At 54.9% G+C, this 27,906-nt stretch overlaps 1 protein-coding gene across 1 annotated transcript in view; it reads right to left on the reverse strand.

The window, feature by feature from the left end:
* Positions 1–27,906, reverse strand: part of CEP164 (centrosomal protein 164) — a 60,883-nt gene that overhangs the window by 10,609 nt on the left and 22,368 nt on the right. Inside the window, exons 5-15 of the mRNA XM_080817048.1 lie at positions 25,517–25,672; positions 24,979–25,113; positions 24,247–24,324; positions 16,371–16,757; positions 15,296–15,376; positions 13,307–13,390; positions 10,766–10,851; positions 9,705–9,902; positions 4,562–4,762; positions 836–967; positions 533–749 (exon numbers count right to left, since the gene is read on the reverse strand). Of these exons, the coding sequence (XP_080673174.1) occupies positions 533–749; positions 836–967; positions 4,562–4,762; positions 9,705–9,902; positions 10,766–10,851; positions 13,307–13,390; positions 15,296–15,376; positions 16,371–16,757; positions 24,247–24,324; positions 24,979–25,113; positions 25,517–25,672 (1,755 nt within the window). The remainder of the gene's footprint in view (positions 1–532; positions 750–835; positions 968–4,561; positions 4,763–9,704; positions 9,903–10,765; positions 10,852–13,306; positions 13,391–15,295; positions 15,377–16,370; positions 16,758–24,246; positions 24,325–24,978; positions 25,114–25,516; positions 25,673–27,906) is intronic.

A 27,906-nucleotide genomic window follows, 5' to 3' on the forward strand; every position in this document is an offset into this window, starting at 1 on the left:
TATCTGGAGACAGACCATCGGGAGACAGGACTGAAGGCACAGGGAGTAAAGACTAAGGAGAAACACCCCCCCCAAGTGTGCAATCTCTCTACAGCAGGAGAGGTGAAAGGTCATCGCAGATGCCCCTCTGGGACAGGGATGGGGACAGGGCACCTTGTACTCAGAACCTGGCCTGGTCTAAGTTCTTTCAGTCATGAAATCTTCCCAAATCCAAAGGCCATCTCCCCTCCAACCTCTTCACTGTCATGTACAGCACCAGCTACTGCTGGCCCTAAAAAGCGCTCCTGGACACCTGCCACTCCCTCGCTGTGCCACGCAGACCTGCCCTAGCACCTGCCCTGAGACAGCCGGGCCCGTGAGGACTGGTGGGTCCAGACGGTCGGCCTACCAACCGTCCCCCATCTCCCGTGCCAGCGGTGCAGACACCTCCTCTGTGCCCGGCCCCCCACCCCGCCTGCCCAGCCTGGCACCCAGCCCCTCCCCAGGCAGCCCAGGGGCACGTCAGACGGGAGGCTCCACGCTGCAGGCTCACGTCTTTCCTCTCCTGCTCCAGCCGCTCCCTGAGCTGCCGCAAAGCCGCCTCCTTCTCGGCGCTCAGAGCAGCCTTCTCTCTCTTCTCCGAGGCCTCCATCTCTTGCTTGAGCTGCTCCAGCATCTGTCTGCTCCGCCGCTCCAGGCTGGCCCTCTCGGCCTTCTGGAGAGACTCCAGCTCTTCTCTCAGCCTCTGCAGGGAAGCCTCCTGCTCGGCCCTGGGTGGACAGACAGACGGAATGGGATGGGCCCGTGCTTTCGGGGCGGCGGCTCCACCGGGGCGGCCGGCTCGACGTGCGCTCACCTGATGCGGCCCTCGTCTGCTTCGGTGCTGGACTGCACCTGGGCCCGGAGCTGGGACAGCCTCCGGCTCTCCTCCTCTCTCATCTGAGTCTCCTCCTCCTCGGTGGCTTTCCGCAGCTGCTCCCTCAGGGAACTGAGATGGAAAAGAAGGGCAAGTTTATCAGAGGAACCACGCTGCTAGTCGTCATCCCCATCTCTCGGCCTCCAAACGCCTGTAGCTTGCCCGCGAAGTTTCCTAAATCCGGGTCCTGCTGCCTCCGTGTAAGACCTTCCAGGGTAAGAGGGGGCCGGGAACGCTTCCTGCTCTTTGCTGCAGCAAGAGGACGACAGGCTGCTTGAACCCAGAACAGCATTTCTGCCAGGGGCTCCCCTCTGCGAACAGGTACACCTCGGCACGGCATTCACTCAAGGACGGATGGAGTCTGGTCCCAGCCGGGCTCCGGTGCCACGTCCTCTCACTCACAGCCTGATCAACAGTTCCAGCCACATCAGGGAAGCCACCGCCTGTCAATGCCACCACACTCCCCCTGGCCTCTGGGCCCCTGTTTGTGCTGCTGCCTCCCCCGAGAAATCCCTTTTTCACTTGACCGAGTCACATTCACCGCTCACACCCGGCTTCCCCCTCTCAGACAAGTCTCTCCAGGCCCGTCTGGGTTCACCAATAAGCCTTTCTGTTCCCCTCGCCCTTTCTGTGAGGCCCTCGCTTGTCCCATGCTGCTCTGTACCGCATATCGTAATTTCATCTTTTGTGTGTGCCTTTTCCTTACAAATCTGGGAGCTTCTCCAGAGAAAGAATCATGTCTTAGAGTCTGTTATATCTGAGGTGCCGAACACAGTTGCTGACATGAAGTAGGTGCTCCATAAACGTCTGTGGGATTGGAACAGCATCACCCAGCCCTAACCTACAAGCAAGCGCCGATGATCCGTGAGGGACGTCTTATTTATGGTCAAATGACAGTAAGCATTTCATCCCAGGCAGATACCCCCGCCCACACGGCGCCCACAAGACCAGGGGCTGTGTGCTGTGCACTCAGGGAACTCAAGCCTAACAAAAACGTGATTCAGAACGCCTGGGTGCTCAGCTGGTTAAGCCACTGCCTTTGGCTCAGGTCACGATCCCCAGGGTGCTGAGATGGAGTCCTGCATTGGGCTCCCAGCTCAGCAGGGAGCCTGCTTCTGCTCACTGGCTCTTTCTCTCTGACAAATAAATAAATAAAATCTTTAAAAAAAGAAAAAAGAGAAAAGAAGAAAACATGATTCAGAAGATAATGTCTGTAAAGCTTCCTGGTGAATTCCAAAGCCAAAGAAGATTTCGGGTCATTTTCTTTTCTTTTTTTAAATTTTTTTAAAGATTTTATTTTTTTTTTTTTTTGAGAGACACAGCAAGAGAGGGAACACAAGCAAGGGGAGTGGGAGAGGGAGAAGCAGGCTTCCCGATGAGCAGGGAGCCCAGTGCAACTCAATCCCAGGGCCCTGGGGAATCATGACCCGAGCTGAAAGCAGATGTTTAACGACAGAGCCCCCCAGGCACCCCTTTAGGGTCATTTTCTATTTCAAGTGACTTACACCACTGCTCTCTTCCATTGTGACAAAAAATTTGAGTTAAATGAAAATCCTCCCTCCTGGATTCCCCAGAAACCCTTTCTCCTTGTCCTGTGGCTCCATTTTCCACATAGCACCACAGGATGTCAGAGCTGGGAGGGCCCTGAGAGGTCAAGTCCTTCCTTTTACAACAGTCTCTCTTCATCTCACAATTAAATTCAATCTCTTCGTTTTACGACTAAAGAAACTAAGGGTCAGCCTGTCTTCTCAGTCAAGAAGTATCTGCTACAGAGTCATCTGTGGCTTCCAGAAATTTCTACCAGGTGGAAGTTGCCCAGCAGAGACAGCCCCAGCCCTCAGATAGTCTCATGTATAAGCAGCAACAGGGTTCTCACAATGAACTATTTCATAGCAAGTCTGACAGGGCACTACCGACAGAAAAATCACTTCATGAAGGCCACTGAAACCACTGATTTCAACTCGAAGTAAAATCAAGAGCTACAATTTATTGAGCAACTACCATGTTTCAGGTCCTGAGTCAGCTACTTTTGGCAGGCTATTCTTCAGCACAACCTAAGAGGGTTCCTGGAGGCCTTCTGGAGCTGAGGTTTTAGCAAGGGATAGAAAGCACAGTCAGCCAGGCCTGGGGTAGCCAGGAAGAAGGAAGGAGCCCGGCAGGCTGGCAGGGAGACACTACCAGGATTTCCTCTTAGGCTCTGCCTGTTAAGATCCGCTAAGTCATACCACGTTTGGGGGACACCTGCCCCAATTTTCATTTGACTGGAAGAGGATGCTGCTGCCTGGCAGGGGATCCCAGAGGGGTGACAGAAGGGTGGGCCCTGGGTCACCAGATTCTGTGTTGGGCTAATGACAGCGAATGTCCCCAGTCCTCTAGGTAGCTGGAAATGGGTTTTCTATTACTCTCTCTAAATAAACATTTTATATACTCTTTGCTATGTATGATGTAAGTCTACCACTTTTGCATGTTCTATCCAAGAGAAAAAGATTTAGCCTTCAGTTACATTGCTAAGTAAGTGAAAAACACATTAACACCTTTTGGTAGCACCTGTCCCTCCCTGGGCCTGTGACAGAAGGCTGACTACTTCTCAGTAGCCACTCTCCCACGCTCTCCTCCTAAAGGGGCACTGATTTTATGCTGTCAGGTAAAGAGGCCCAGCTCAAGGACTACATTTCCCCGTTTCCTTTGCAGCCAGGGGTAACTCAGGAGATACGCATAGAAATTATTAAGTAAACTTTCCAAGAAAACTTCTTTAAAGAATAAACATAAGCTATTGAGTGACGTTTCCAAGACAGCACCTTAAAAGGGACAGAATGAGCTGGAAGCTACCCCTTTTGTACTCTATTCCTGTTCTTCCTGCCTGCAGCCCAGACACGATGGCTGGGGAGCCAGCAGCCATGCTGCACTTTGAAGAGACCTTTCGAGCAGCCAGCACTATAGGCAGCAAAGAGAATAAAGGACCGGGTGACTCTGGAGCCGCCATGCCAGCCCCGGATGCCTTCCTTATAAAAATAACCTCTGGCTTGTTTACATGTGTGTACACACAATCTCATCCACACAGATCCAGCCCAGCCTTACAGTGTTTTACTTGTCAAGGACCTCCCACCCAGGTACACAGAGAGCAGGAACCCAGTTAGAAACTTCTGGGTCCTGGGAAACAGCACCTCACACTGTATCATGTGGTCCCCACCAACCTCACTGGGTCCCAACAAGGCCCTGACTCCCGAGAGAGGACAACATCGTGGTTAGGAAAACAGGCTCCAGGCACCGACTGCCTGGGCCCTGTTGCTTATTAACTTCGACACCTTGAGCAAGTCACTTAGCCTTTCTGTGCCTCAGTCTCTTTATCCGTATCACAGTCCTGTAAGATGGGGTGGACAGCAACACCTCCTCAGAGCCACTCTCAGAACTACCCCAGTTAACGATACAAAGCATGGGGACTAGCGTCATCTCTCAAAAAGTGTTGGCTACTCCCACTATTATCACGCCTCCCAACCCCACCCCAAAAAGACGAACAAGGGAGCCCCCTCCTCCACATAGGGCCAGGGAGGAGGGGGAGTCTCTGTGGGGCCACCGGGTCTCCGGGGCAGGGGGAGGGGATCGCTCGCCCCCCCCACGTCACTGCAGGGCGCCGGCAGCTCGCCTAAGGGGGGGGGGGGGCAGGACCTGAGAGACTTCTCTTTCTGCTGCTGCAGCTGGAGCATCTCCTCCTCCTCCTCCTGCCCCAGCTTCTCCCGCAGCTGCTGCATCTTCTCCTGCTTGGATTCCAGGAGCCGCCTCCGGTCTTGCTCTAGTTCCTGGGCCACGGCCTCTTCCAGGGCCTTCAGTGAAGCCTGCTTTGGGGGAGCTGCAGGCTCCGCAGATCGCCTGCCAAGTGGGGGAGACAGCATCTCACCAGATTTGATATCCCACCCGTTAGATACAGAACAACGCACGCGGAATCCTCATGGAGGGCCCAGGGATCCGGAATCACACACGCCAATCAGGCCCCGCCCCAGGCAGGAGGGAAGCCCAGCCCCTCAAAGATCCAGGTGGGACGTGTTCATAGGGCAAGCCCCACTGTGGCTAAGCCCCAAGAGCCGAGGGAGAAGGGCAGCCCATACTAGGCTCTCGAGGGACCTGGTAGGCATAGCCCAAGGTGAAAACCTAAACATGTGGCTCCAGATCTGGCAGCCAAAGACTGAAGTTCTGTCCGTAACGGACTGCTCCCCAGGATGGGTCCTGGCCCTGTTTCCGTCTCCCCACCAGGGCTCTGCATGCTACTCAAGACTTCCACCAGCAGTTCGGGGAGCCCCCAGAGGCTGCTCTCTGCCGCCCAAATTGAAGACAGGCTGATGCTTATGAGCCGGCAGGAGCAGCAGAAGGCTCCGAGCCCCCACCCGGAAGACTCCAAGGAGGTCCAGCACAGGAAGGCCAAGGGAGCCAGGCAGGAGACTGTTCCCTCCTCCAGAGACAGCAGCAGGAGCGCACCAAGAACGTCCTGCTCCGTCTCTCCTTGACGATGCCATGTTTTCATCTGCTCAGAGTTAACTCCAGGTTTAGAAACGGGTAAAAGAAATTCAGCGCTAACCTGGATGCCTAAGGTGAGTGCTAAGATACGGAATAATGGTCCTGGTGGAAAAGATGTCTATAGAGTCATGAGGGTTCTCGAAGGAAACACCCAGAGAGAAACCTATGATCATCTGGAGGCGCGAAAGCCTAAGCAGCATAAAGTACTTTGCCTCCCAGCAGCTTCCCTAAAGGCCAGCGCCTGTGCGCATTCCCAGGGCCCTGATCTTCCATTAGAAATTGGCCTCGCCACACACCCGGCACCCTTCCCCAACAGTGTGCAGTGCGGCAGGCCGGGCACGCTGGCCCCGTCAGCCTCAGCAACACGTGGGCACGGCCCACACCAAGGAGCACTGGGACAAGAGCAGAGAAGGGACGCAGGGCCTCCTTCCCCTCGCTGCAGCAGATGGAAGGCAGCGGCCGTGATCAGATCAGAAGAGCAGAAGAAAGCAAGGGCTCTGGAATTCCATCTCAGCCCCATGAGACCAGAGGGAAGGAAGACATTAGAGGCTCCTAACGTCTCTGAAATACCATTAAAATCCCTCCTTCCCACTTTCCTAAAATCATTAACTCGGACTGGGACCAGCCTTGAGCTAGGCCTTCATTCTCCTCTGCTCCCAACCCCACCTCCGCCCCCCTTCCCATTGCCGGCTCTCCTCCAGGTCCCCTGACACAGCCCAGCGGATGCGGATCTAAGAGACGCGGCTGCCACCTCCTCCGAGAGTCCTGCTCTCCGAGAGAGAGCCTCTCCCCGCAGCTCTCCGCCTCATCAACCCTCCAACTCATTTCCAGCCTTGGCTGAAAACATCTTTTTTCCCTGAGATGGTACCTCTGAATGTCTCTCTCCCCTGTGGGCTGTGGAGCCACGTGGGGCCCGAGGGACAGATGCTGCGGAAAGAGGGGGCCTCAGACGGCGTGGCAGGCTGTGCCCCGGCAACGCACACGGGCGAGCGTGCCTGCAAGCCGGCACGCAGGCGAGCGGGGCTGGCTTCCAGCAGGCTCTTCCCTGTGTCCCCGTTTGAGAACTCTAGCGTCCCCAGTGTCCCACTTAGGTCCAAGGCCGTCGGCAATGGCCCAGCTGATTGAGGAGACAACAGAGAAGACGAAGCCTCAGAGGAAGAGGCGGGTCTGATTTCGAGGCCACTCCTCAGATGTCAGCCTCAGAGACCCAGTTTCCAACAGTCAGCGACCGAGAGGATGCCCTGCAGGGGCATCATCGTTTCAGGCTGGCCACCAAGGAAGGCGAGCAGCGGGGAGGGCAGGCGCTGTGGAGGGAGGACGTGGTGGCACCCGGAACATTCTCAACTGGCTGCACGGCCACTAAAATCGCAACCAAAGAGATCCCATCCCCTTTCACGTTCGGCCCAGTGATCTGAACTCATTTACCCGCTTTCTACAAACACGTCATGAAAGGTGCTGGGATCGCCAAATCCCTGACTCCCGGACCCAGGTCTTCAGGCCACAGAGTGCACACAGGGGCGGCCACTTGCCGGCCCCTCTGCCCCTAGCTGCTTCTGATCCAGCTTGACAACATCTGTGAAAGGCAACGGACTCAAGGAATCACGGTTTTTCTTTTTTTGTTATTTTACGATGTACTGACATCTGTGGAAGTTTGCTGATAGAGGAGAGACTGTGGGTCCCGGGACTAGCCAGCTCTTACTGACAGCAGGGAACATGTCTTTCAAACCAACCAATCCCCCAGGGAGCCCACACCACAAGCACCTCCTTCCAGAACTCACACCAAATCGTGCAGGGTCCCGCCGGGTACCAGGAAACTGGAGGGCCTCCCCCATAGCCCAAAGCCTGCCCTAAGTAGTCAAACTATCCAATCCCACACTCACTCAAGATACTTACCCTGACTCGCCCATTCCTTCCCACGGAAACCCCAATAAAGGCTCTGGGCCGTGGTCTCCCTTCTCGCCTCTTCTGCCTCCTGGCATACCCTGCTCCTTCCCCATGTGGCCTAGCACGGCATGGCACGCCCTCCTCTCTCTGGAAATGTAAGTAATAAATTCTTCCTTAATGGCATTGGCCAGTGTGGTCACTCAGTCACCTCCATAAATTAAAACCCCACGGGTACAAATGAGACCCAGACACAGAGCTACTCCTCACGACACACAGAAACGGAGCTGTGAAGATGAGTAATGAGGAGGTTACGGGGCCTAAGTCCGGTCTCCGAAACACAATTGCCTCCTGTCCTCACAGAAAGCACCCTGACCCACTGTCCACAGCCTCGAAGGAGACTTGGGAAGGCCATGTCATTCCTCGGTGTCAGAGCTGTCACCGCCTGAGCCATGGGGCTGCCCCTTCCCTGCGTCACTCTGCAGTGCGGTGGTGAGGACAAGAATCAGGAGCTCACGTGCCCTGCCAGCTGTGAGTAGGGTGCCAACCCATCTCTACTCAACATCGGCCCCCATCCCAAGGACTCCTAATCTTTTCGTGGCACTCGGTTCACAGACGTGACAAATGGCACAACCCTGGCTCCTGTCTCTCCACGCAGAGAAAACGACCAATGGCTACACACTGACTAGGAAGTCTAGGGCTCCAGCGACCAGAGCCTCATCCTAGCGATACAACCCACCAGCGAGGTGATGTGGGGCAAATCCCTTCACCACAAGCCTCAGTCTCTTCATCTGTAAAAGGGGTAGAGGGGAAGGACACAACAGGAGGAAGAAAGCTCAATGATCTCAAAGTTTGAGAAGTGCGAGTAGAACAACGGAGGCAAGCTTTGGACCAGGCCCCAAATGCATATACTGGATACGGTATAATTCCATTTATGTCAAGTTGGAGAACTGGAGAGACGTACCTAGGGGACCGAAGCCAGAAGCATGGTGACCTGGGGTGGTGCACGGGGAGGAAGGGGACATGAGGAAACCTTCTGAAGGGACGGAAATGTTCTACCTCTGATCTGCGTGCAAGCGTGGGTTGATGCATACAGTTCAGGTTTATGCACTTTCGGTAAATACCTCAATAAAATGTTGCTAAGAAAGCGAAAAACAGTGCTTTGGAGAGCAGAAAACGGGATTACCAGGTTTCCACTAGCCCTCGTGTCCGCCTTCATTCACGGCTGGCTGGGGCTCTCAAAGCGGCACACGCAACAAAGGGCGCACTCAGTCTGCCCCGCCCCACCCCCTCAGCAGGGCCCCCAGGGGTAGTGAGCACTCAAGCAACTCAAGCAATGCACACATAAGTGAGGACGGGGACAGACGTTAACACTGGCCCTTACACCTCTGGGAAGACTGGCGGGGCAGGGCTGGCCGCCACCTTCTCCTCGGGCTCCTTGGCCTCTTCCTGCCCAAGGCCCAGCTCCGTGGCCCAGGAGCACTGTACCTTGCCTCTCTCGTGGGCGGCAGGTGGGCTTGGGGTCTCCTCCCTTGATGACAATAAGGAAGTAATCGTGTTATAGCCGGTGGGAAGACAAGAGGCTCCAGGTGCACCCACTCGGGGTCAGAGAGCCCTGATGAGGACAAGGGAATCAGCCCCAGCTACGTGTCCCTGTCTCAGGCCTCACTCTCCCCGGTCTGCCTCTCCTCCCGCTGTTTACAGAGGGCCGCAGATGCATCCACACGGGCTGCGGGAGGGTTACGGTGCCCGAAGAGGAGCTCTGCACACAGCAGGTAGTCTGTGGAGGCTGTGGACCCAACATTGCTGCGGCTCGGCTTTCCTGGGGACTCATCCCAACCGAACGTGCCCCGAACCAGCTCTGACGCCGGCCTCTTGCTTTCACCGGGGGAACAAAAGGGCTGGCAAAGGCAAGCCAGGCTGTGGATGGGGCTGGGGCACGAATTTCCCCTCAGCTGGCCTCAGGGAGGCCCAGGACTCTGCACTTCCCTCCCCCAGGGGCCCGGCACATGACAGGGCTCTCCTTGGGTTTGCTGTAGGACTAGAAGTGGGATGACTGCTAGGGGCGTGGGGAGCACAGGCAGGTGGGGATGAGAACAAATGCCCCCCTAATGGGGGGGCAGAACCCAGGTGGGAGACAGTCTTTGCCCCAGCCCCTGGCAGGAAGACAGCTGGATCACAAGAGATGCTCCCTTGTTCAAGAGTTTCTAGGCTCCCCAATCAGATGGTGCACCCCAGTTTTAGCTGTAGACTAAGGACTAGGAAGAAGCAAGTTTCCTCATTCCCCAGCTCACACTGGGCACTCAGTGGAAACCTGCGAACCCACCCCAGCTCTCCACCACTCCAGGCTCCCCCAGCAGTCGCTGTCAGCCCCTGCGCACACAACTACATGCCTGGAAGGCCTCCCGCTCCCCCTTACCTCTGCAGGGAACCGGGCGGGATGGGGCTGCCTGCAGAGTCTCCAGGCTCCTCTGCCTGCTCCTGCTTGAGCTGACCCTCAGAGGCCTCCAGAGGCCCTTCTTCGGTGGCCTGGCTGTGAAGGGAACTCTGGCGCCACCTCCCAGGCACCAGTGGAGGAGACAACCTGGTCAGACCAGCCAGGGCAGCCGAGTAAGTCCTGCAGAGAGAGCAGGGAGAACACTGGAGAGTGTGATACGTGGACCTCAGTCCATTCGTCTTCTCAGACAGGGCGCCAGCCCCGGCCCTACATCCATGGGGAGCCAGAGAGGGCAAAGCAGCCAGGAAGCAGGAAGGGGAACCTCCCTGCTGAGCTCTCCCTTTGCCTGGACCAGACTCAGCCCGCTCAGGTCCCTGTGCTGCATCTGCTTGTCCCCAGGTGATACCTGGGCCCTCTCACGGCTGTGTCCACTCCCAGTGCTCACCATCACTGAAGCCGGGCAGGGATGGAAGAACTGGGCAGAAAACAGGGAGAAAGAGAGAAGCCAGACTACAGAAAGGTCAGACGACAGAAAATGCAGGAAGCTGGAGCTTTCAGCTCATGCGAAGGCTGACAGCGCCTCAAGGTTCAAAAAGCAGAATGACTGGCCCACTTCCCCTTCCAGAGTGGTGGCTCTCCTCTCACGGTAGCCCAGGCCTCAGAAGCTGGAAGGCTCTGTGCCCCGCTCCCAGTCTCTCTGCTCTCCGTCCCCATTTGTCTGCCTTGTGCGCGAGCACCCACAGCGGGCTACAACCACTGCCGATGTGCCAGGCAATAGCTCCAAGCCAGTACTCCCAGCCCCGGCCCACAGCACCGCACAAAGTCCCACCAAATGTACCCATACTCCTGTCTCGGGGCAGAATCCAAGGGTATGCTTGTGTACACACGTGCACACACACACACAGACTCTGCGAGGCCATCAGGTCAGCTCACCGTCTGCCTTCAGGCAGGACCACACTGAGCCAGGAGCACCAAAGCCAGGAGTCCTGCCCAAGTCCACCCCATTCCGAAGGTCCCAGAGGGCGGCCTCCCATGTACTGTACCTCTCCGAGCCTCTGGACGGCTTGCTCCGCTGCTCATCTTGGCTGGACTGGCTGCCATCCTTGTCTTCTCTTCCCAACCTCTGGGCCTGTAGGGAAGAAGCAGGGGCAAGTATATATTGGAGAGGTCGGCATTCGGGTGCCTTAATTCTCTAGCCAACTCCTGCACCTAGGAGGAAGGACCAAGAGGTGGCTCTTGAGAAGGATGACCACTCGGGACCCAGAAGAGGAGGCCTAGCTGCTGTATTATGGGCCCTCCGGGGGCTGTGGCTAAACCACCAGGCTCGCAGATGCTCCCAGGGCTGGCCTGGCCGACCTAGGGAGGAAGAGCCAGAGGCCACAGCCATTGCCTGCAGAGCCAGAAGCCAGAGGCTAAAGGAGAAAACATATAAAGAAGAAAATCCTGCCTCCTGTCATTGAAAGCCTCCACTGAGAGCTGCAAAGAGAAAGTGGAGACATCCATGAACACCTCAAACCCACGGAGGCCCAGACCTCCAGCGCCAGTGACATACAGGGAGGCTGCGTGATGGACATTGGTCACTGAGGCAGCAGCCAAGCACGTGGAAGAGGAAGGATCCTGGAGAGATGGAGACGTGGTAAAAGGAGAGGGCACTACGTTCCGGACGGAAAAGATACCATCTGGGCAGCCCCAGGGAGGAAGACAAGGCGGTCTACTGCTTCACTCTGGGCCCCCCCAGATACCCGGGTCCCATCAGTAGCCAATGATGCCCCCATCCCAGTCAGGGACTGATTATACCATCTATTAAAAACAAAAAAACAAAAAACAAAACCTCATGGAATGAGGTGGTGGGGGCGCAGAGGGGGAGAATGTCAAGCAGACCCCACACAGAGCACGGAGCCTGACACAGGGCTCGATCTCATGACCCTGAGATCATGACTGAGCCAAAATCGAGAGTCAGACACTTAACCAACTGAGCCACCCAGGCGCCCCCTGCCCTCATCTCATTTTAAAGCTTGCATGTCCAGGCCAATCTAGCAAGCCGGTGAAAGGGCTACTGCTGGTAAGTTCAAATATTTCCTGCAGGGGTGGGGCCTCGGGGATGGCCGAGCCGTCGGCCTGGACTCGAGCTCTTGCTCCACCACTTCATAGCCGGGGAGTCAGTCTTTCTACTAAAAGAGGGGACAGTAACCCCGCGGCTCACAGGGCTGGCGGCGAGGATTACAGCAGCATAAAGCCCGACTCCTGGCCCAGAGAAGGCAGACCCCACATGTCAGCTCCCCTATTCCCACTCCTCCCCTCTCCCCAGCCTAAGGCACAAAACCCCAGTGCTGGCAGGGCCATCCCCATCCAAGACCCCACACTCCTCTGTCACGCCGACGGGAGCCCCGTCTGTTCTGGGACAGCAGGGTTAAAGGGAGAAGTAGGGCAGGTGACAACTCACTCTGTCTTCACCAGCGGGGCTCTGGCCAGGCTGGCCTATGGCCGTGTCCCCAGCCCTGTGCCCACAGCCGCCCATGCCTCTCTGCTGGCAGCCGGAGCTCCGGCAGCTGGAGCCGACGCTACCATCTGGACAGGCGAGGAAGGGTAGGGCCCGAACTAAAAGTTGGCTCCCCCAAATTCCATTAAAAAGAGAAATGCTGCCTGAGTACCTCCCGGTGCCCGCAGCAGAGGGCTCCCCGAGGCGCTGCCGCTGCTTATCACGTCAGCCTGGGCAGAGCCCGCAGCTGGCGGCCCCCACCCCCTCGCCCCTTCCAGTGTTCAACTCACCACTGTCTCCCCTACAGATCACACCGAGCTCAGCAGAGAGCTCCCTCTCTCACTTTTAAGGGAAAAATAAAAACCCACACAGGCCAATCTATGTAACAAACTAAAATGTAAAATGGATAACAACGTGGGGCAACCGTAATAAAAATGGGGGGCTCGAGCCCTGAGTCCAAAAGGATGGCCTCCTTGGCTTCAAGGCTCCTTAAGGACAGGATCTGTGTCTAAGTCATCTTTGTACCCTGCTGGGGGCCAGACGTCCCCACACAGAGTTTCCATCTGGGAGGGAGACAGACCCAAGAACCATAAAAGAGAACAAGGAGAACTACGGGGAGCAAAGGGACAGAACGATTCATCCTGCCTGGAGGTGACATCGGAAGAGGACCTCCAAGACCGCCTCTGGGAGGGGACGAAAGGGGAAGCAGCATGGGAGGTGGCGCAGTGAAGGAGGCGGGGGGTGCGCCCCGGGAACCGTGAGTGGTGGGCAGGTGGCGCGTGGCAGGTGGGCCGAGGGGGAGCCTGCAGGGGCTGAAAGGGCCAGGTCGGGAAGTAGCTTGGAATCCAGTCTACAGTGCTTTGCACATGGGCAAGTGGTCATCCCTCAGTTGCTAGAAAAACGGATAAACACATAGATGTACACTGTAGGCCGGGGAGAGAGGATGACTTCGTTCATAGCAGCAAAGAGCAGGAATGATTAACAGCCCATCGCAGGTACAGTCAGGGCCATCTCTTATTGAATTAGAAGGGAGGGAGCTCCCAGAAATGCACCCTCAGATGGGCAGGGCTTGACTGGGGCTTATCTGTCACCCAGAAAGACACACCTCCCAGTGGGCTCCATCCAGGACTGGGGAAAGCACGTTGACATCCAGCAGGTGCTCTGAGATCCGGCCTCGAAAACCAAAGTCCTAGAGATAGTGGAGAGGGAGGTCAACGCTGCCCTGGTCACAGCATCCCCCTGGGCCTCTCCTCCACCTTCCCACCTTCCAGAAGGGGGCCTACTATGGGCCAGGCACCACATGAAACAGTGCCACATCTACTGCTTATTCTCTTCTTCAAAATAACACTGCGAGGAGTCTAGAAAGATACATGATACAGCAGGTATAATGTTCACTATAGACTCTGGGGATAAGGATGTATGCATTCACTCAAAAATCCTTTTAGTTTTTCTGTATGTCTGAAATTTTTCATAATAAAACCATGGGGGAAAAATAAACCCGTGAGACTGATACTCTTAAGGCCTCTCACGGACGAGGAAGCAGGTCTGCAAGCACATGTAATTCGCCCGAGGTCACACAGCTCATTAGCAATGGGGCTGGTGGGTCAGATGTGCCCTGGGCTGACTCCCAAGCCCAAGCTCTCTGCAGGACTTGTGCAGCAAGCATGTCACTTTCCAGCTGTCTTGCCCTCCTGGTGCCCAAACAGGGTGCCAGCAGGGAGACCAAAGGGTCCAGCAGACCTGCGGGCAGCTTAGAAGTGAGGCATGGTGGGCTGTTCACCGCTAGCTCTTTTCCCCTTCTCCGGGGCCCCTCTGGACAAAGGGGATTGATTAGTGGTGCTCCCTAGGCAGGCTTCTCTTTGGGACAGACATTAAGTGCCCACACCAGTGCCAGTTCCCCGCTGTCCTTTGGCTGCCACAGGACCCTGATCCTGCCCTCTCCGAGCCCAAGACGCCTGCTGGGCTAAGTGAAGGATTGCTACCTGACAGCGTGCTAATAGGGACAGTTCTGTCATCAGCCCTGATGAATGGCAGGAGGCCCAGGCCTAGGTCTGGTCCTGCTGTCCTGTGGCTTCCTCCACCCACTCCCTCAGAGAAGGAAAACACTGACAGGCATACTTCTGCACACACGGACTCCCGCAGGAGGGACGGAGCCCTTGCTTCCAAGAGTCCTAGAACCTGGCTATTCTTCATGATGGTTTTTGTCAACAAAAACCTGCCCCTCCTAGATTGGGTGTTTTCTTTTTTGGTGACATTTTCCTTTCGGTTTGAGTTCTACTCCACTTAATGCAGCCGCCATCTGCCTCCTAAGCCCGTGGCTCAGCGAGGGGCTAGAGCACACAGCCGCCTAACTCCTCCGCACCCCCTCCCGTCATTACCACTCATCCCTGACCCTCTCCCGCTAATCCCTTCCCTTTGATCTGCCTCCTCCAAACAGATGGAGCATGGTTTCCAGAGGTGATGTTCTGCCAAAAAGCACCCTCAACTACTCCCCATAGATACAGACCTGGCAAACGAAGCCAGGAGACAGCAGGCTGGCTGGAAGGTCTGGGACGGAGCAACCATCCATCCACTGCTGACATTCCAGGACAATGTCTCCTCTTTGGAAACTTAACCCCAGCATCCCTCCCTACAGCCTGAGGACTGGTCCTCACCATTGTGTGGTGATCCCTTAAAAACACACACACACACACACACACACACACACACACACACACACACACACGTGTGTCTCTAACCCCCTAGATTCGTGTAGTCTTTCTGCTACAGGCCAGAGGCTCTAGATACGAATCTCCCAGACCAGTCACGCTGCAGAAACAAGAAAGGGTGACAACTGCTCACAGTTACCTGACATTTATTTGCTAACGTTTTACGTTCTTTACCTCACCTTCTTCTCCCAACAAACCTATGGAGTCGGTAGTGTTACTAAGTGTTACTAAGAAGCAGATGGGCAGAGAAACCAGAGTGGAGACAAGACCCAAGTCTGAATTCTGACGTCCCCACCTCAAGCTGTGTGATGCCAGGCAAATGAGCCACAGGGACGCATAGACCCCCACCCTTCACCCCACTCTGCCGCCCCCCACCTCAGACTCACCAGGCCCGGGAAGGACTTGGGGTCAGACGCGGCAGAGTCCGACAGCTGCAGCTCCCTCACATGTTCACTAATGTCCGAATCCTGGGGAAAAGACCCCCCGAGGAGTTGCCCAGCGCACAGCATGGACAGGGATGACCACCCAGGGAACTCAGGACATGGTGCCGACACAGGGCGACACAGGGCGAAGCCCTCACCAAAATCCACCTCTTCCAGAAAGCCTGAAAGAGGGCTGTGGAGCCTCCCCTTCCTTCTGGACACGGGCACCAGCCCCCACCTCACTGGGGCTGAACAGCCCAGTCGAGCCCACACTCTGACTCCGGTCAACAAGGATTTACGTATGTAAGGAGAGCCCGGAAGAGTGGCGTGGAGACAGTTAGAAGTTGGCAGTAGGGAAGGCTCATGCTGTCCTAAAAAACAGAGTGAGAGTATCTTTCCCAGGAAGCAGCTTAAAGCTCCTTAAATGAACTCCCTCACCATCTACCTGGGAAAGGAGCAGGACTAAGGGATGGAAAACTTCCCAAAGGCACTGGGAAGTACTTGTGGGCATCTGGGTCATTGGCCCGGTCTTGCCAAAGCAAGACGCCCACGCCATCAGTGAGAGGAGTCTTCTGGTAACCTAACTGACCACAGCTGGGGCCAAGTGCTCCCCATGGTCCCACCCCCTCCACATCCTCCCCTCTCGACAGAAACTCTACAGAAACAGACTACAGCAATCCTGACCGGCTGCTGTCAAGAAGTAAGAGGGGAGAGGCAGGAAGAGAAAGGTACTAGGAAGAACGTGAATGTCCCAGGAGGGTGCCAATGGAAAGGCAAATTTCTATCCTGAATTTCTAAGGCCGGCAGGTTTGGAGTTTCATTCAGGCTCTGGCTGCCTGCTGGGTCTGGACAGATCTGTCACCACCAAGGGTTCTGGCCAGCTGCTGGTGACAGCCCACTGCAGGGCCTGCAAAGGAAGCTAAGCTCCAGACTCCTCCTCCAAGTAGGTAATGAAGATGTTGGGGACCTGATCTGCATGGGGCTTAAGAGCGCAGCAGAGGGAGGGAGCGGCAACTCCCCAGGGCACAGGGGGACTCACCTGGCTCCGGTCTGATCTGCTCTCTTTGGGGACCGAAGTCTCCTCCTTGGGCTCCTTCTCCTCCACCGCCTGGGCCTCTCCCCTCCTGGAACCCTCTTCTCCTGCATCCAACGAGTCTTCTGGTGCCTCCTTTTCGGTGGCTTGGGCAGGCTGACCGCCCCCAGGGTCCACCTCAATCCTGGACATCCCAGGATCACTCTTCTCATCCGTTTCTTTTGCCGGGAGCCGAGCACTCGCCCCTCTTCCCTGCTGCTCTCTGCCATCCGCGCTGCTCAGACTGCTGTCTGCTCCCTGGCTGAGGAGTTTGCCGGGAGTGGGGGGCCCGGCAGCATCAGAATACAGAGAAGCGTCCTTCCTCTCCTCTGGCTGGCTTGTTCTCGGAGACTCCTAGGCAGCAGCAGACCATGTCAGACAAGGAGGCGTCAAGAATTAATAAACTGATTTCAGAGACTTGCAACAAGATGGAACTGTCATTCCTTGACTCAAACGGGCCACTGCTCCAGTTCTGACCCTGGTGGTTATCCAACACCCCAAACAGCTATTTAAAACCCAGATTCCTTGTTCCACTCCAGATCCGCCGAATCTAAACATCCATGGTGATTTACAGACACCCAACCGGCCTCGTCCAGTGACAGGCGTGGAAACCAGTGCACTGAACTCCATCACCGCCTACCAGGTTCTCAAGGAAGAGATGTCTCATTCCAGCCCCAGTAGCCCAAACCATAGGACTGCAGACTCAGAAGTCAGTATTTACTTTTTAGAAAGTCAGTATGTACTTACGATGATGATGATGGAAAAATCACATAAAAGTACCAATGTCTAAAATTTGTGTTTTTTTCCTTTTTAAAAGGCAGCAGGGAAAACAGAAGGAGAATGCCCTTCCTCGGTGTGACGAGGGTGGCTCTCCCCCAAAAGCCTCCTCCGCACTCGCCACCCTATCTGCTTCTGAGAAGCAGAAGCCAAGACAAGATTTCCTGGGGGAAATGGCTCTGAAGGATAAAGGGGTTGGGAGGCCTTCAGAACGCAGGTCTGACCTGTGGGGGGGGGGGGGGGGCGGGGAGGCCGCGGCTGAAACCCGCAGCGCCTCGGGCCTCCGCCCGGTTCTGAGAAAGTCCTGGCCTGCACCGCAGAGTCCCACGTCTGCCAGGGACGGTCCTGCTCTAGGGCCTGGTGTCCTCTGCGGACAAGCGCGGCCTTGGCATGAGCCCGGCCGGATCAGAGGTGCCGCAGCTTGAGGCTGACATCGCGGAGGTCCCCCTCAGCACGGTCTCTCACTTAGAGCCCCCGTCCGGCTGCCGCGCCCTGCCTCTCACCACAAACCTCACTCTGAAGTGAGTGAGGGTTCAGGAAGAACCCTGAAAGCCGGCCAAAGGAACAAAAGAAACCCCTTCCTCGAAATACGGCGAGTGCTCTCTCCCAGGCTCAGAGAAGCCTTCCTCCGAGAAAACATCGCTCGGGATGCTGGTGTGAACAACTTCTAAGCAGGGACAGGTGATGCTTCCAGATTCCTCAGCCTGGGGACTCACACAGGGAGCCTGGTGACTGGAGTCCAGAGGTCCCCACAGAAGCCTGGAACATGGCATTCCTCCGAGCTGCCTGTTCAAGGATCTACTGACACGCCCACCCGCCTACTGACCAGCCTCTCAGAACCTTCCAAGGATGGTCAGGAGAGGGAGGGGAGCACAGCAGTTCAGAGGTGAGCTTCGGAGACACTGAGACACATGACTTAGGTTCAAATCCCCACCCGACCCTTACAGGGACCTGAGGCCCATTATTTAACTTCTCTGTGCCTCAGTGTCTTCCTCTAAAATATGGGGACACAGGAGGACGTACCTCTCTGGGTCTGGGGGAAGATTCGGTGAGTTAACACTCACCATGTCAGCTAAAGAACCAAGCCCGTGCCCGACAGACCCTGAGCGTCCTACATGTGTTCCACTAATATTTTCCTGTGAGACACACGTGGTCACTCTCCGGGTGCCTACTGTGCACCAAGCACTGCTCTGGGGACGCCGACGTGAACAAGACATAGATCCTGCCCCCAGTATGGAGGAGAGTGACACGCCCCAGGTCATGAGCCTTTGCTGCCCAAAGCAAAGGGCACTGGACACAGTGCTGATACTGTCCTCGGCCCCAGGCCTGCCCCAGGGAGAAAAGGAGAAGGTGAAAGAGAGAAGGGGAGGCTTCCCTCATGCCTCGGCAGCTCGAAGGCAAGGTACCCTCCAGTGCTGCCCATCCTCCCCACACCCATTGCCTGGGGCTTCGGGAGCAATCCGCTGTGATCACAGAGAAAGGGGGGAGGTGAGCCCCTCCTCCTCAGGAGTAAGCGGAGGCCACGCCTGCTCATCGCAATCCCCACGACAGCGGCCACCGCGCAGCTGGAGGGCAGCCCCCAGCCCGAGGGGCTCCACAGACCTCCCAAGGGGTGGGAGTTTGTCAGGGTGACTGAGGGGTGTCTGGCAGAGCCAAACCACCCTGGCCACGCTCATCTCGTGATGACATGAGCTCAGAGGAGGGTCAGACCCCCAGCAGCACCCACGGCTTTCAAGCTAATGTCCACAGCACCTCACATGGCCCAGAGCCTTTCTCGCCCAGCCGTGCCTGCTTCTCAAGGGTCACGGGCAGCCACACCCTGTACACATTCCCCCGCCCCGGCCGATGGACGAACCTTGTGCCATTGCGCTACCTGGCCATGCATGTTCTTTTATTTTTTTTTTCCTTGAGGTTGGTTATTTCACTTTATTTAGCCAATGGCCACAATCTGAGCCCCACCAAAAATACTCCTCCAGCCTCGCTCGAGGGTCTGCCTCCAGAAGCAGCTCAGAGGGCGACCAGGGGGACCCGGGTTCCCCCGTCAGCCTCCTCTTCCACCAACACACACCGCACAGCACAGCACCAAATCAACGCCTACATCCTCAGGCACCCTCCCCAGGGGGGTGAGGGGCCCCCAGTGCCCAAGAGCCACCTGCCAGGGCCCAGCTCCAGGCACAGACTCCCCCTTGCTCCTGAGATGCCATGCACATTCTTAACACACACACACAAACACACACGATCTACCCAAACTCCCACTGGCCCTCACAGTATCACATCTTCCAGGAAGGCCTCCTTGATCCCCGGGGCAACTGTCCAGAGATGAGCCTTCACGGCCAGTCACCACAGCTACTGTAACATCCCTGCTGACTTCCTCTCTGTGTCCCTCACCAGATCAGCTCCCGGCCACCCTCAGTGCCTAGTTTCTGGCACATACTAAGTGCTCAGCAAATACCTTTTTTTAAAAAATGAATGTCTCGGGGCGCCTGGGTGGCTCAGTGGGTAAAAGCCCCTGCCTTCGGCTCAAGTCATGATCCCGGGGTCCTGGGATCGGGCCCCGCATCGGGCTCTCTTCTCCATGGAGAGCCTGCTTTCTCCTCTCTCTCTGCCTGTCTCTCTGCCTACTTGTGATCTCTGTCTGTTGAATAAATAAATGAAATCTTTAAAAAAAAATAAAAATAAAAATAAAAATGAATGTCTCGTGCAGATAAAGGAGCTCCCACTCTGTGAAATGGGGATGAACTGTTCATTTCACAAGGTTACAAAGGGGTCAGCTCTACCCGTCACAGTGCTTATGAAATGGAAAATGCTGAACAAATGTTAACTGCGAATATTCAAGATGAGGGAAAAGCATGTAACCTTTCAAAAACCAGAGGACATCAGGCGCAGGAAGAGACTCCCACTCTTGAGATGAGAGAACGCGGTCAGGCAACAAGAACGGTAGGCCGATCTGTGCCATTCTCAAGCTTAAAGTCTTCAAAAGAAGATTTTCCCATGATGGACTTTATTCTGTTCTGTCTACCTAAACATTAAGATATGAAAACATGGCTACTATGTAAAGGAGTTTGTGCTCTCTGAGCCCGTGTCAACTAAGTGCAACAAGTCGGCAGCTGGAGGTAGGTCCGGTGGGTCTGGATGGCAGAGGGAGACCAGAGGTCGTTGAAGACGAGCCGCGATGCCGACGCACAACTGAGGGTACCGGGGAAAATGCATCCGACTCCAGACCCCTCTCCCCCGACTCGGCCCAGTGCAAGCCAGACCTGCCCAGGATGCACACTCCAGGCCCCGGTGTACCGGCTCTGGCTTTGGCATTGGGGGGAAGCAGGGGGGTAAGGGGGACGCAGGCCGGGGTGGGGCTGCCCCCTCTGCACCCTTCGCTCCCCAGCTCATCCGCGCTCAGACCCCTTCTGTCTCCTCCTGTCACAGCCCCAGGCCCGCGAGCATCTCAAGGCAAATATCGGCTGCCTTTTTAAAAACAACCTTGTCATCTGCATGAGGAAGGCGGTGCCTGTGAGTCCCCGTAAGAGCATTGCATGAATATTTAACATATCCCCAAAAGCTATAAGATCTCCAACACTGCAGTGCCCTCCTTCCCAGAGCACAAAGGCAGGCTTGGCCGGGGGAGAGAGTGGAGGACGGGAGAGCGGAACCCCCAAGCTAACCATCAGTCAGGTTATTTGCCAAGTCTCCTTCCCACCCAGTTGGTCTCAATTCTTTGCGCTGCCCACCCCCAACCCCATGTTGTTAGCGCTTCCCAATCACACTGACATCATCCTGTGATTTCTAAGCCCAGCTCCCTCCCTCTCCTTTGATCCCAGGATGGGTTCTCGACAGGACAGACAGGACAGCGCCACCAGGCCACACACTGCCTGCTCACCCACCCGCTGCCTCCCCTCCTCACTCACACCCATTCTCAGTGTCTGGTCCATGAACCTATCCCCTTTGGTTCTGTAATCATCAAGAAATGGGTTTATACTGAAGGCAGGAGAAAGGAGGGAAGCGAGGAGGGAGGAGGGGGGGGGGAGAGAGAGAGAGAGAGAGAGAGAGGCATTCTTGCCATCCTACTGCCCTCTCTTGGAATCATGAGCAAAGTGACTGTGGACAGCACGGGGACAGCGCAGAACCCACCAGGGCAGGAGCCCTCATCTAGAACTGCCCAGGATGCCCAGGAGCAGGAAGAAACATGCCACTCAGAGGACCCAAGCTCTATAAACACGGACAAAAGCCATTTGCAAAGGGTGCGGTCCAAGCAAAGGCAGCTTTATCTATCCTGAAAGCCCCATTCATCCCTACACCAGGATCCGCTGGGATCCTAGAGACAGGGGTCAGAGGTGTATTTAACACCTCCAACTTCAGATGTTTCCCCCATCACACTGGGTTGTCCATTTATATTAAAGAGGTTATAAAAAAAAAATATGTTTAAAAGCTCCCACTCCCCCAAAGAAACAGAGTCATCAGAAGGGAAGCTTTTGGAAATCCAGGACATGTCAAAGAAGATCCCTTTTTTGCTGACATTCGTAATCCATTATGAAGTAAAAATTAACAAGTTCAAAGTCAAAGTGCATCCTGTTTGATCCCCAGTGGGATCTTCAACTGGCCGGCTGACAGCAGGGACCAAGCATCCATTCTACCCAGGGCCTGGAACAGCAGAGGGAAGGAAACAGCACAACACAACCTGCAGGGATTCCCTCCTTGTCCCAGAGGGGCTCACACTCCTTCATGCTCCCAGCCGCTGAGCAAAACATACCCACATCCTTCCTATGCTCCAGGCACAGGCCAGGGCTGGCCATATACACATAAATCTCTACTCCCAATCTGCCCAGTCTCCTAGGGAGACTTTCTCCTCTCTCCGAGAGCCACTTAAGCCCTCTTGATGCCCCATTCGCAATCATAGTCATCCTTCTCAGCTACAAACCTGAGCTGCTGATGACATCGGCAGGATGAGGTCTTAATGGTCGATGGGAAGAAACAAAGTTGTCGTTTCAGGAAACCAAACACACTGAAGCCTTTCCATATAATGCAAAGAGACCAGGCCCCGCACACAAGGAACAGTTTCAAAGTGGACACAAACCAGGTTGATAATAAAGATGGGACACTGGGGAACACAACGTCACATTTCACGCGAGTGTTAAAGTCACAAGCAAAAGGTATCTGATTGGGCACCGCCCAAAACATGGACAATTTCTGGGGTAAAGATGGGGACATGCTTCCGGGAAGAAGCAGAACAATAAAATGGAGACTGCCCAGTGGCAAGAGCTGGACCATCCAAGAAGGCCCAGCTACAACCCCAGTCCTGTGCGCCAGCACCCGCAACCCCCACCCGCTGAGATGGGAGCCCTGGCTGTTGACGTGAGCTGAAGACCAAGAAGTCAGAAACAGTAAGAACACGGTAAGGGATCATAAGAACACAGTGAAGAGATAAGGAAACAAACTTAAAACCACAATATAGGCACTACTGTTTTCCTGGCCAGCTTTGGGATCATTCTAATGAAAGGCGAGTGACTGGTTTCATTTGAAAGTGTTGCAAGTGTGTGAAAGAATTTTATACATTAGACTTACAAAAAATTTAATTCAGCTTGCAAGCAATATTTAAAAGTTTGGGGAAATCTGAGCTCCTGACATCATGATTTACTACTGGGTGTATGAACACCACGGGAATACTGAGAGAAATCCTAACTGCTAAGAACTAGTAAATCGGACATTAGAGAAAGGGCATACGATAGGGAATGTTCCTTTTCAAGCAGAAAACCACACTGGGGGTTTGTAGGTATTACAACACCATGATGAGTCTTGGGTTTGGTTTGCTTTCAAGAACATTCCGGTGGCAATGGGAGGACAGACCGGGGGACGGAGATTAGAAGTGACAGGAGTACTGTGGGAAGACTCTGGAAGCTATTCCCCACCGCAGTCCACACTTCCCAGGCCCCTCGCCTTTGCTCAAGCTGTTTGCTTGCCTAAAATAACCCTTACACCCCCACGTCTGGAACTTCCCTACTCTTTAAAGAGGGAGGTCAAATGTCATCTCTTCCAAGCTTTTCCTGCTCTCCAGGCAAGTCACATCCTCCCCACTCAGAGCTCCTCTAGGCTGGGCACCTGTGCCAGCCGGAGCTCTTCGCCCAAGCTGCTCTGCTTGACGGCTGCCTAGACAGGCATTCGCTCCACAGTGAGCACTCACTAAATGCCAAAGGCCTGCTGTCCTCTCTCTCTCTCCAGCTGCAAACTCCATGAGGCCAGCCCAACCCATCTTTCCAACCTCTGTATCTCCACGGGGCCCAGAGCAGAGGCCAATGTTCGACAACTGTTAAGACTCTGGCTGTCATACCCCTGTTCAAAGCCACCCCTGGCCCCCAGCACCTGCGTACCCCAAAGCAAACTCCTTTGCTGGCACTCAGGGCCTCTGTGACGCAGCCCAAGCTACCTCCACAGATCATGCATGTCCCACTCGTCTCCCATAGGCTCTCTGTCTGTGCGCCAGCCAAAGGGGAGAGGGGACAGCCTCGCCCTCCCCAACCTCACCCTGCACCCTCTGCCTCTGTCTGTGCAAGGGCCTGCATGTGGGCTTCTCTCTCCCCACTCACCCCTGCCCGCCCAGTCCTGCCCACCATCCTTCCTGGCTCACCTCACATGGCAATTTCTCAACAGAGCCCTGCCTGGTCGATCCATGCAGCTTGGAGACCCCAGGTCCTCCTTCCCATGATGCCCCGTCTCACATCCCTCACAGTCTCACTGCCTTCTACCCTGTCTTCTGGGAATGGAAGGCCCTCTTTCTGGGAGGCCGCAAACCCTCAGGGGGCAGTAATCCCACCTAACTTAGGCTTGCACGACTGACAGCCCCCAGCAAAGTGGCCCACATGACAAGAGTCAACCACTGGTGGTTATCCGGCAAGCGAGCGGAAGGATGGAGTCCTGTTCTTCTTTGTGCTTCCCCAAACCCCAGAAAGCCCATCGAGACAGCACTGGGACAAGACAGTTCTCTTTCCAAATCCACAACCCCCAAGCAGAAAAGCTTAGGAAGGAAGGAGGGACAGACCAGGCTGAATCGTTTGCCTGCCGGGCCTCAGACTCTTACCTCATACTCAAAGTCACCCCCCAGCGCCCCAATGTCCAGGTGCAGGTTCTTAAAAAGCTCACTTGAGCTGCGAACACTCTGAAAACAAACACGATTACAGGTGGTAAGTCAAGGAAACGGGTTAGCCCGGGGTGAGGGGGCCAAGAAGCACCTTGTTGGTTACGCTATCTGGGTCGGGCCCACAAAGTATATAGATAGGGCAAGAAATGAAGCTGTGGGCTGGAAAATCATCTTACTTATTTTTAAAGGTGCACAGAGTTGGCCAAAAGGTGCAAACAGTCCAAGTGTCTGTCAACAGATGGATGGCTGGACAAAATGTGGTCTAGTCAGCCACACATGCTACTCATGATGACCCCTGAAAACAGGCTATGTAAAAGAAGGCAGACATAAAATGGCCAACATTGTAGGAGTCCACTTATATGAAATATCCCGAACAGGCAAATTCAAAGATAGAACACAGAACAGAAGAGACGAAAGGGGAGAGAAGGGGTTGGGGAAGTTACTATTTACTTAATGGGCACAGAGTTTCTGTTTGGGATTGTGAGCAAATTCTAGAGACGGACAGTGGTAATGACCGTCTTACACTGTAAAGGTAGTTAATGCCACTGAACTGCACGCTTCCAAGTGGTTACAATGGTAACTTGCGTGTGGTACATAGTTGCCCACAATAAAATAAACTCCTTGTTCAATAGCACACAGGGTTTCCAAGGCAGGAGGAGGGTTCGTCGTTACCTGGTTGTCGCTCTCCACCTCATCCTCCTCGTTGGTCTCCTCCCCTAAAGCCAAGAGGCTGAGAGCATTCTTGTCCTCATGGATGGAGCCCAAGAGACCCTTTGTATAAGCAGAAGCCTTGAGACCCTGTGAAGGCTCCAAAGTAGAGAAGGAAAGTCAAGGGGCACGCTAAGGACCTGCAGAATGCTCTCCCCACTCTCTCACACCACAAGTCTGCCATGCCCAGGAAATGACCCCAGGTCACACGGATCCCTTCCTGACTCCCAATGCCCCAGCCGTAAGGACTGGGAAATCAGCGCTGCGGTCCCCTCCCCCCACCCCCACCACCCCCTTCCCTGCCACGGGTCTACCCTCTGGAACTCAGACTACACATCTAGCATCACACAAGCATGATTTCTTTTCCCAGCTTCCCGGTTTGCCCATGAACTCTGAGGACTCGGCCTACACCTTCTTTCTTATCTAGGGGCCACCGTTCCTAGCAAGGCACACAGAGACCCCAGGGCCACTAGATAGACTGAACGTGAGAGAAACCATTTACCAGCGTGAGTTCTCCAAGCTGACCAGACTCCGCCGAGCTCCCCAAGCTCACGTTTTGCGATCCACGAAGAGCGGAGGCAGGGGCATCCACAAGGCCTCTCAAGGGAGCCAGGCCCCCAGGAGGGACGTGGACTGGGGCTAATGAGGAGCCCAGGGCCTGGGCAACACAAAACATCTTGTTACAAACCCAAGAAACCACATGGCTCTCAGAGTGCCAGAGACAGATATAAAAATAAAACATCTAAATCCTCCCCGCTCAAATTTAAACCACCTCCGCTCGGAGGCTGCTAATGAAACACAACATCCAGAAATTACCATTGTGCCAACTGTGTGAGAAATCACAGGCTGGCTTGCTGATTCTCCTAACTCCGCTGCCGGCACACAGCGCACGGTTCCCTCACATCTGGCAGATGCCGCAGCGGGTTCTGCTCCCCTTTCAGAAGCCACATAGGAAGTGGGGGGCAGGGGGAGGGCAGAGACAAAAGCCTCATCTACCAGAATGAGAAGTCTCAATAGATAGAAGTTTAAAACTGATGAACCAAGAAAAAGCAGTCTAAGCATATTATTTACAAATGTGGAAGTACACAGCAGCAGAAAGCGGTTGCCTCTGGGGAGGGGTACACACACCAGAGAACTGTATTTCGTTACACGCTTTCTGATACTATTCGACTTTGTTCGATATGGGCATGCATTCCTTTAATTAAAATACTTATCAACTATGAACCGAATACACTGGGGCGCCTGGGTGGCTCAGTAGGTTAAGCGTCTGCCTTCGGCTCGGGTCATGATCCTGGGGTCCTGGGATCGAACCCCACGTTGGGGTTGCAGCTCAGTGGGGAATCTGTTTCTCCCTCTTTGTCAGCCGCTCATGCTCTCTCTCTCCCTCTTTGCTCTCTCAAATAAATAAGTAAAAATTTTTTTAAAAATACATCAATGACAAAAGAAGAACTCTCTTCCCCTCTTCCACAGACAAGGAAGGTGGCTGAATGAAGCCTTGCTCAAAGGACTGACCGGTTTCCCTGTTCTCACGTTGGCCAGATGAAGGCTTCCAGCTAGAGAGGATGGGAAAAGGAACCAGGCTGGAAGTCAGAATTTGCAAGACCTCAGCTCATTCACAGACTCCTGGATTCTCAGTTTACTCATCGACAAGACAGATGATAGGTCTCTTACAACTTAAGAAGGTTTGTTGGGAAGCTGAAGAGAGACCATGAAGGTGGGGAGCACATGGGAGCGGTCCAGGGCTATGCCACTGTGGAATGGCCGCGAGAAGGACACACATTGCCATAGATCAGGCAGAGCAGCAGCGGCAGGGAGAGCATTCTGGCAATAATTCACAAAAAGCTCTTTAAAATTCATGGCTCAAACTTAAAGTGTATAAAACAACACAAACCACTCCTGTCTATCCCCAGGGGACTGAAGAAAGGGGAACCCGGAGAAGGTCAGGCTGAAGATACGCAGGCAGCCTGCCATCTCCTCCCTAGCCCGGGCTGAAGGGCCCAGACCATCGGGTGAGTTCTGACCAGGGCCCCTTCCTGTGTGGGAAGAGCAGCAGACGCTCATCTGAAAGTGGGATGAGAACCACTCCCAAGACTTTAAACGCCCGAGTCACTGCCCAACCATCTGGCCTGCCGCAGAGTACTTCTGGCAGGCAGAAAGGAGCAGGTAACGATCAGACGCCCACATAACCCAGCATGGGGCTGGGCTCAGCCCTTACGTGCCATCTCTCCTGCTCTCATGACAACCTGAGGCCTGAGTCCCTACAAAGGGAGATGGTGGAGATGAAGGCCCCTGCTCACAGTCACGGGCCAGCCAGGGGTGGGCACAGACACGGGACTGGACCCAGGGCTATCTCCCAGCCAGTACTTCACACCACGTCTTGGTTGTGGCCAAAAAGGAGCCCAGGAAAGCTTCTCTAAGGTAAACTGGGAGCATACTGGTCTGCTCCTCCTGACTTCAGCCCTCCCAACCAGCCCCAGCCGATAAACAATCAAAATTCCTCCCAAACTACATTTACGGAAACGTATAGACTCCTCTGGTGGCTAATTTGCAGACGTGCCGGGGGATTGAGGGAGGGAGACAGGCATGCTGAGGGCTCTGTTCTCCCAGGCCTTTACCAAATCAGCAGTTGACAGGGAAATGACACATCCTTGGCTCCTAGCTGATTATCTTCTAGAGCTGGCCATGAACTCTGACTATGGGCTGTGCATGGCCTTGCCCTTCAGAGGAGATAAACTTGCTGCCATCGGACTAATTAAAACTTTCAGGATCATCTGCAGCTTATCCGAGATTTATCGTGCTACAGTAGTTATTAAAGCCAACAGGGAACCAGGACACGCTAGCAATTAGAAACCAGAGGGAACGACCGGGCACGGCCGCAGCCAGACAGCAAAA

This window comes from Martes martes, assembly GCF_963455335.1.
Source record: "Martes martes genome assembly, chromosome: 10".
NCBI lineage: Eukaryota > Metazoa > Chordata > Mammalia > Carnivora > Mustelidae > Martes > Martes martes.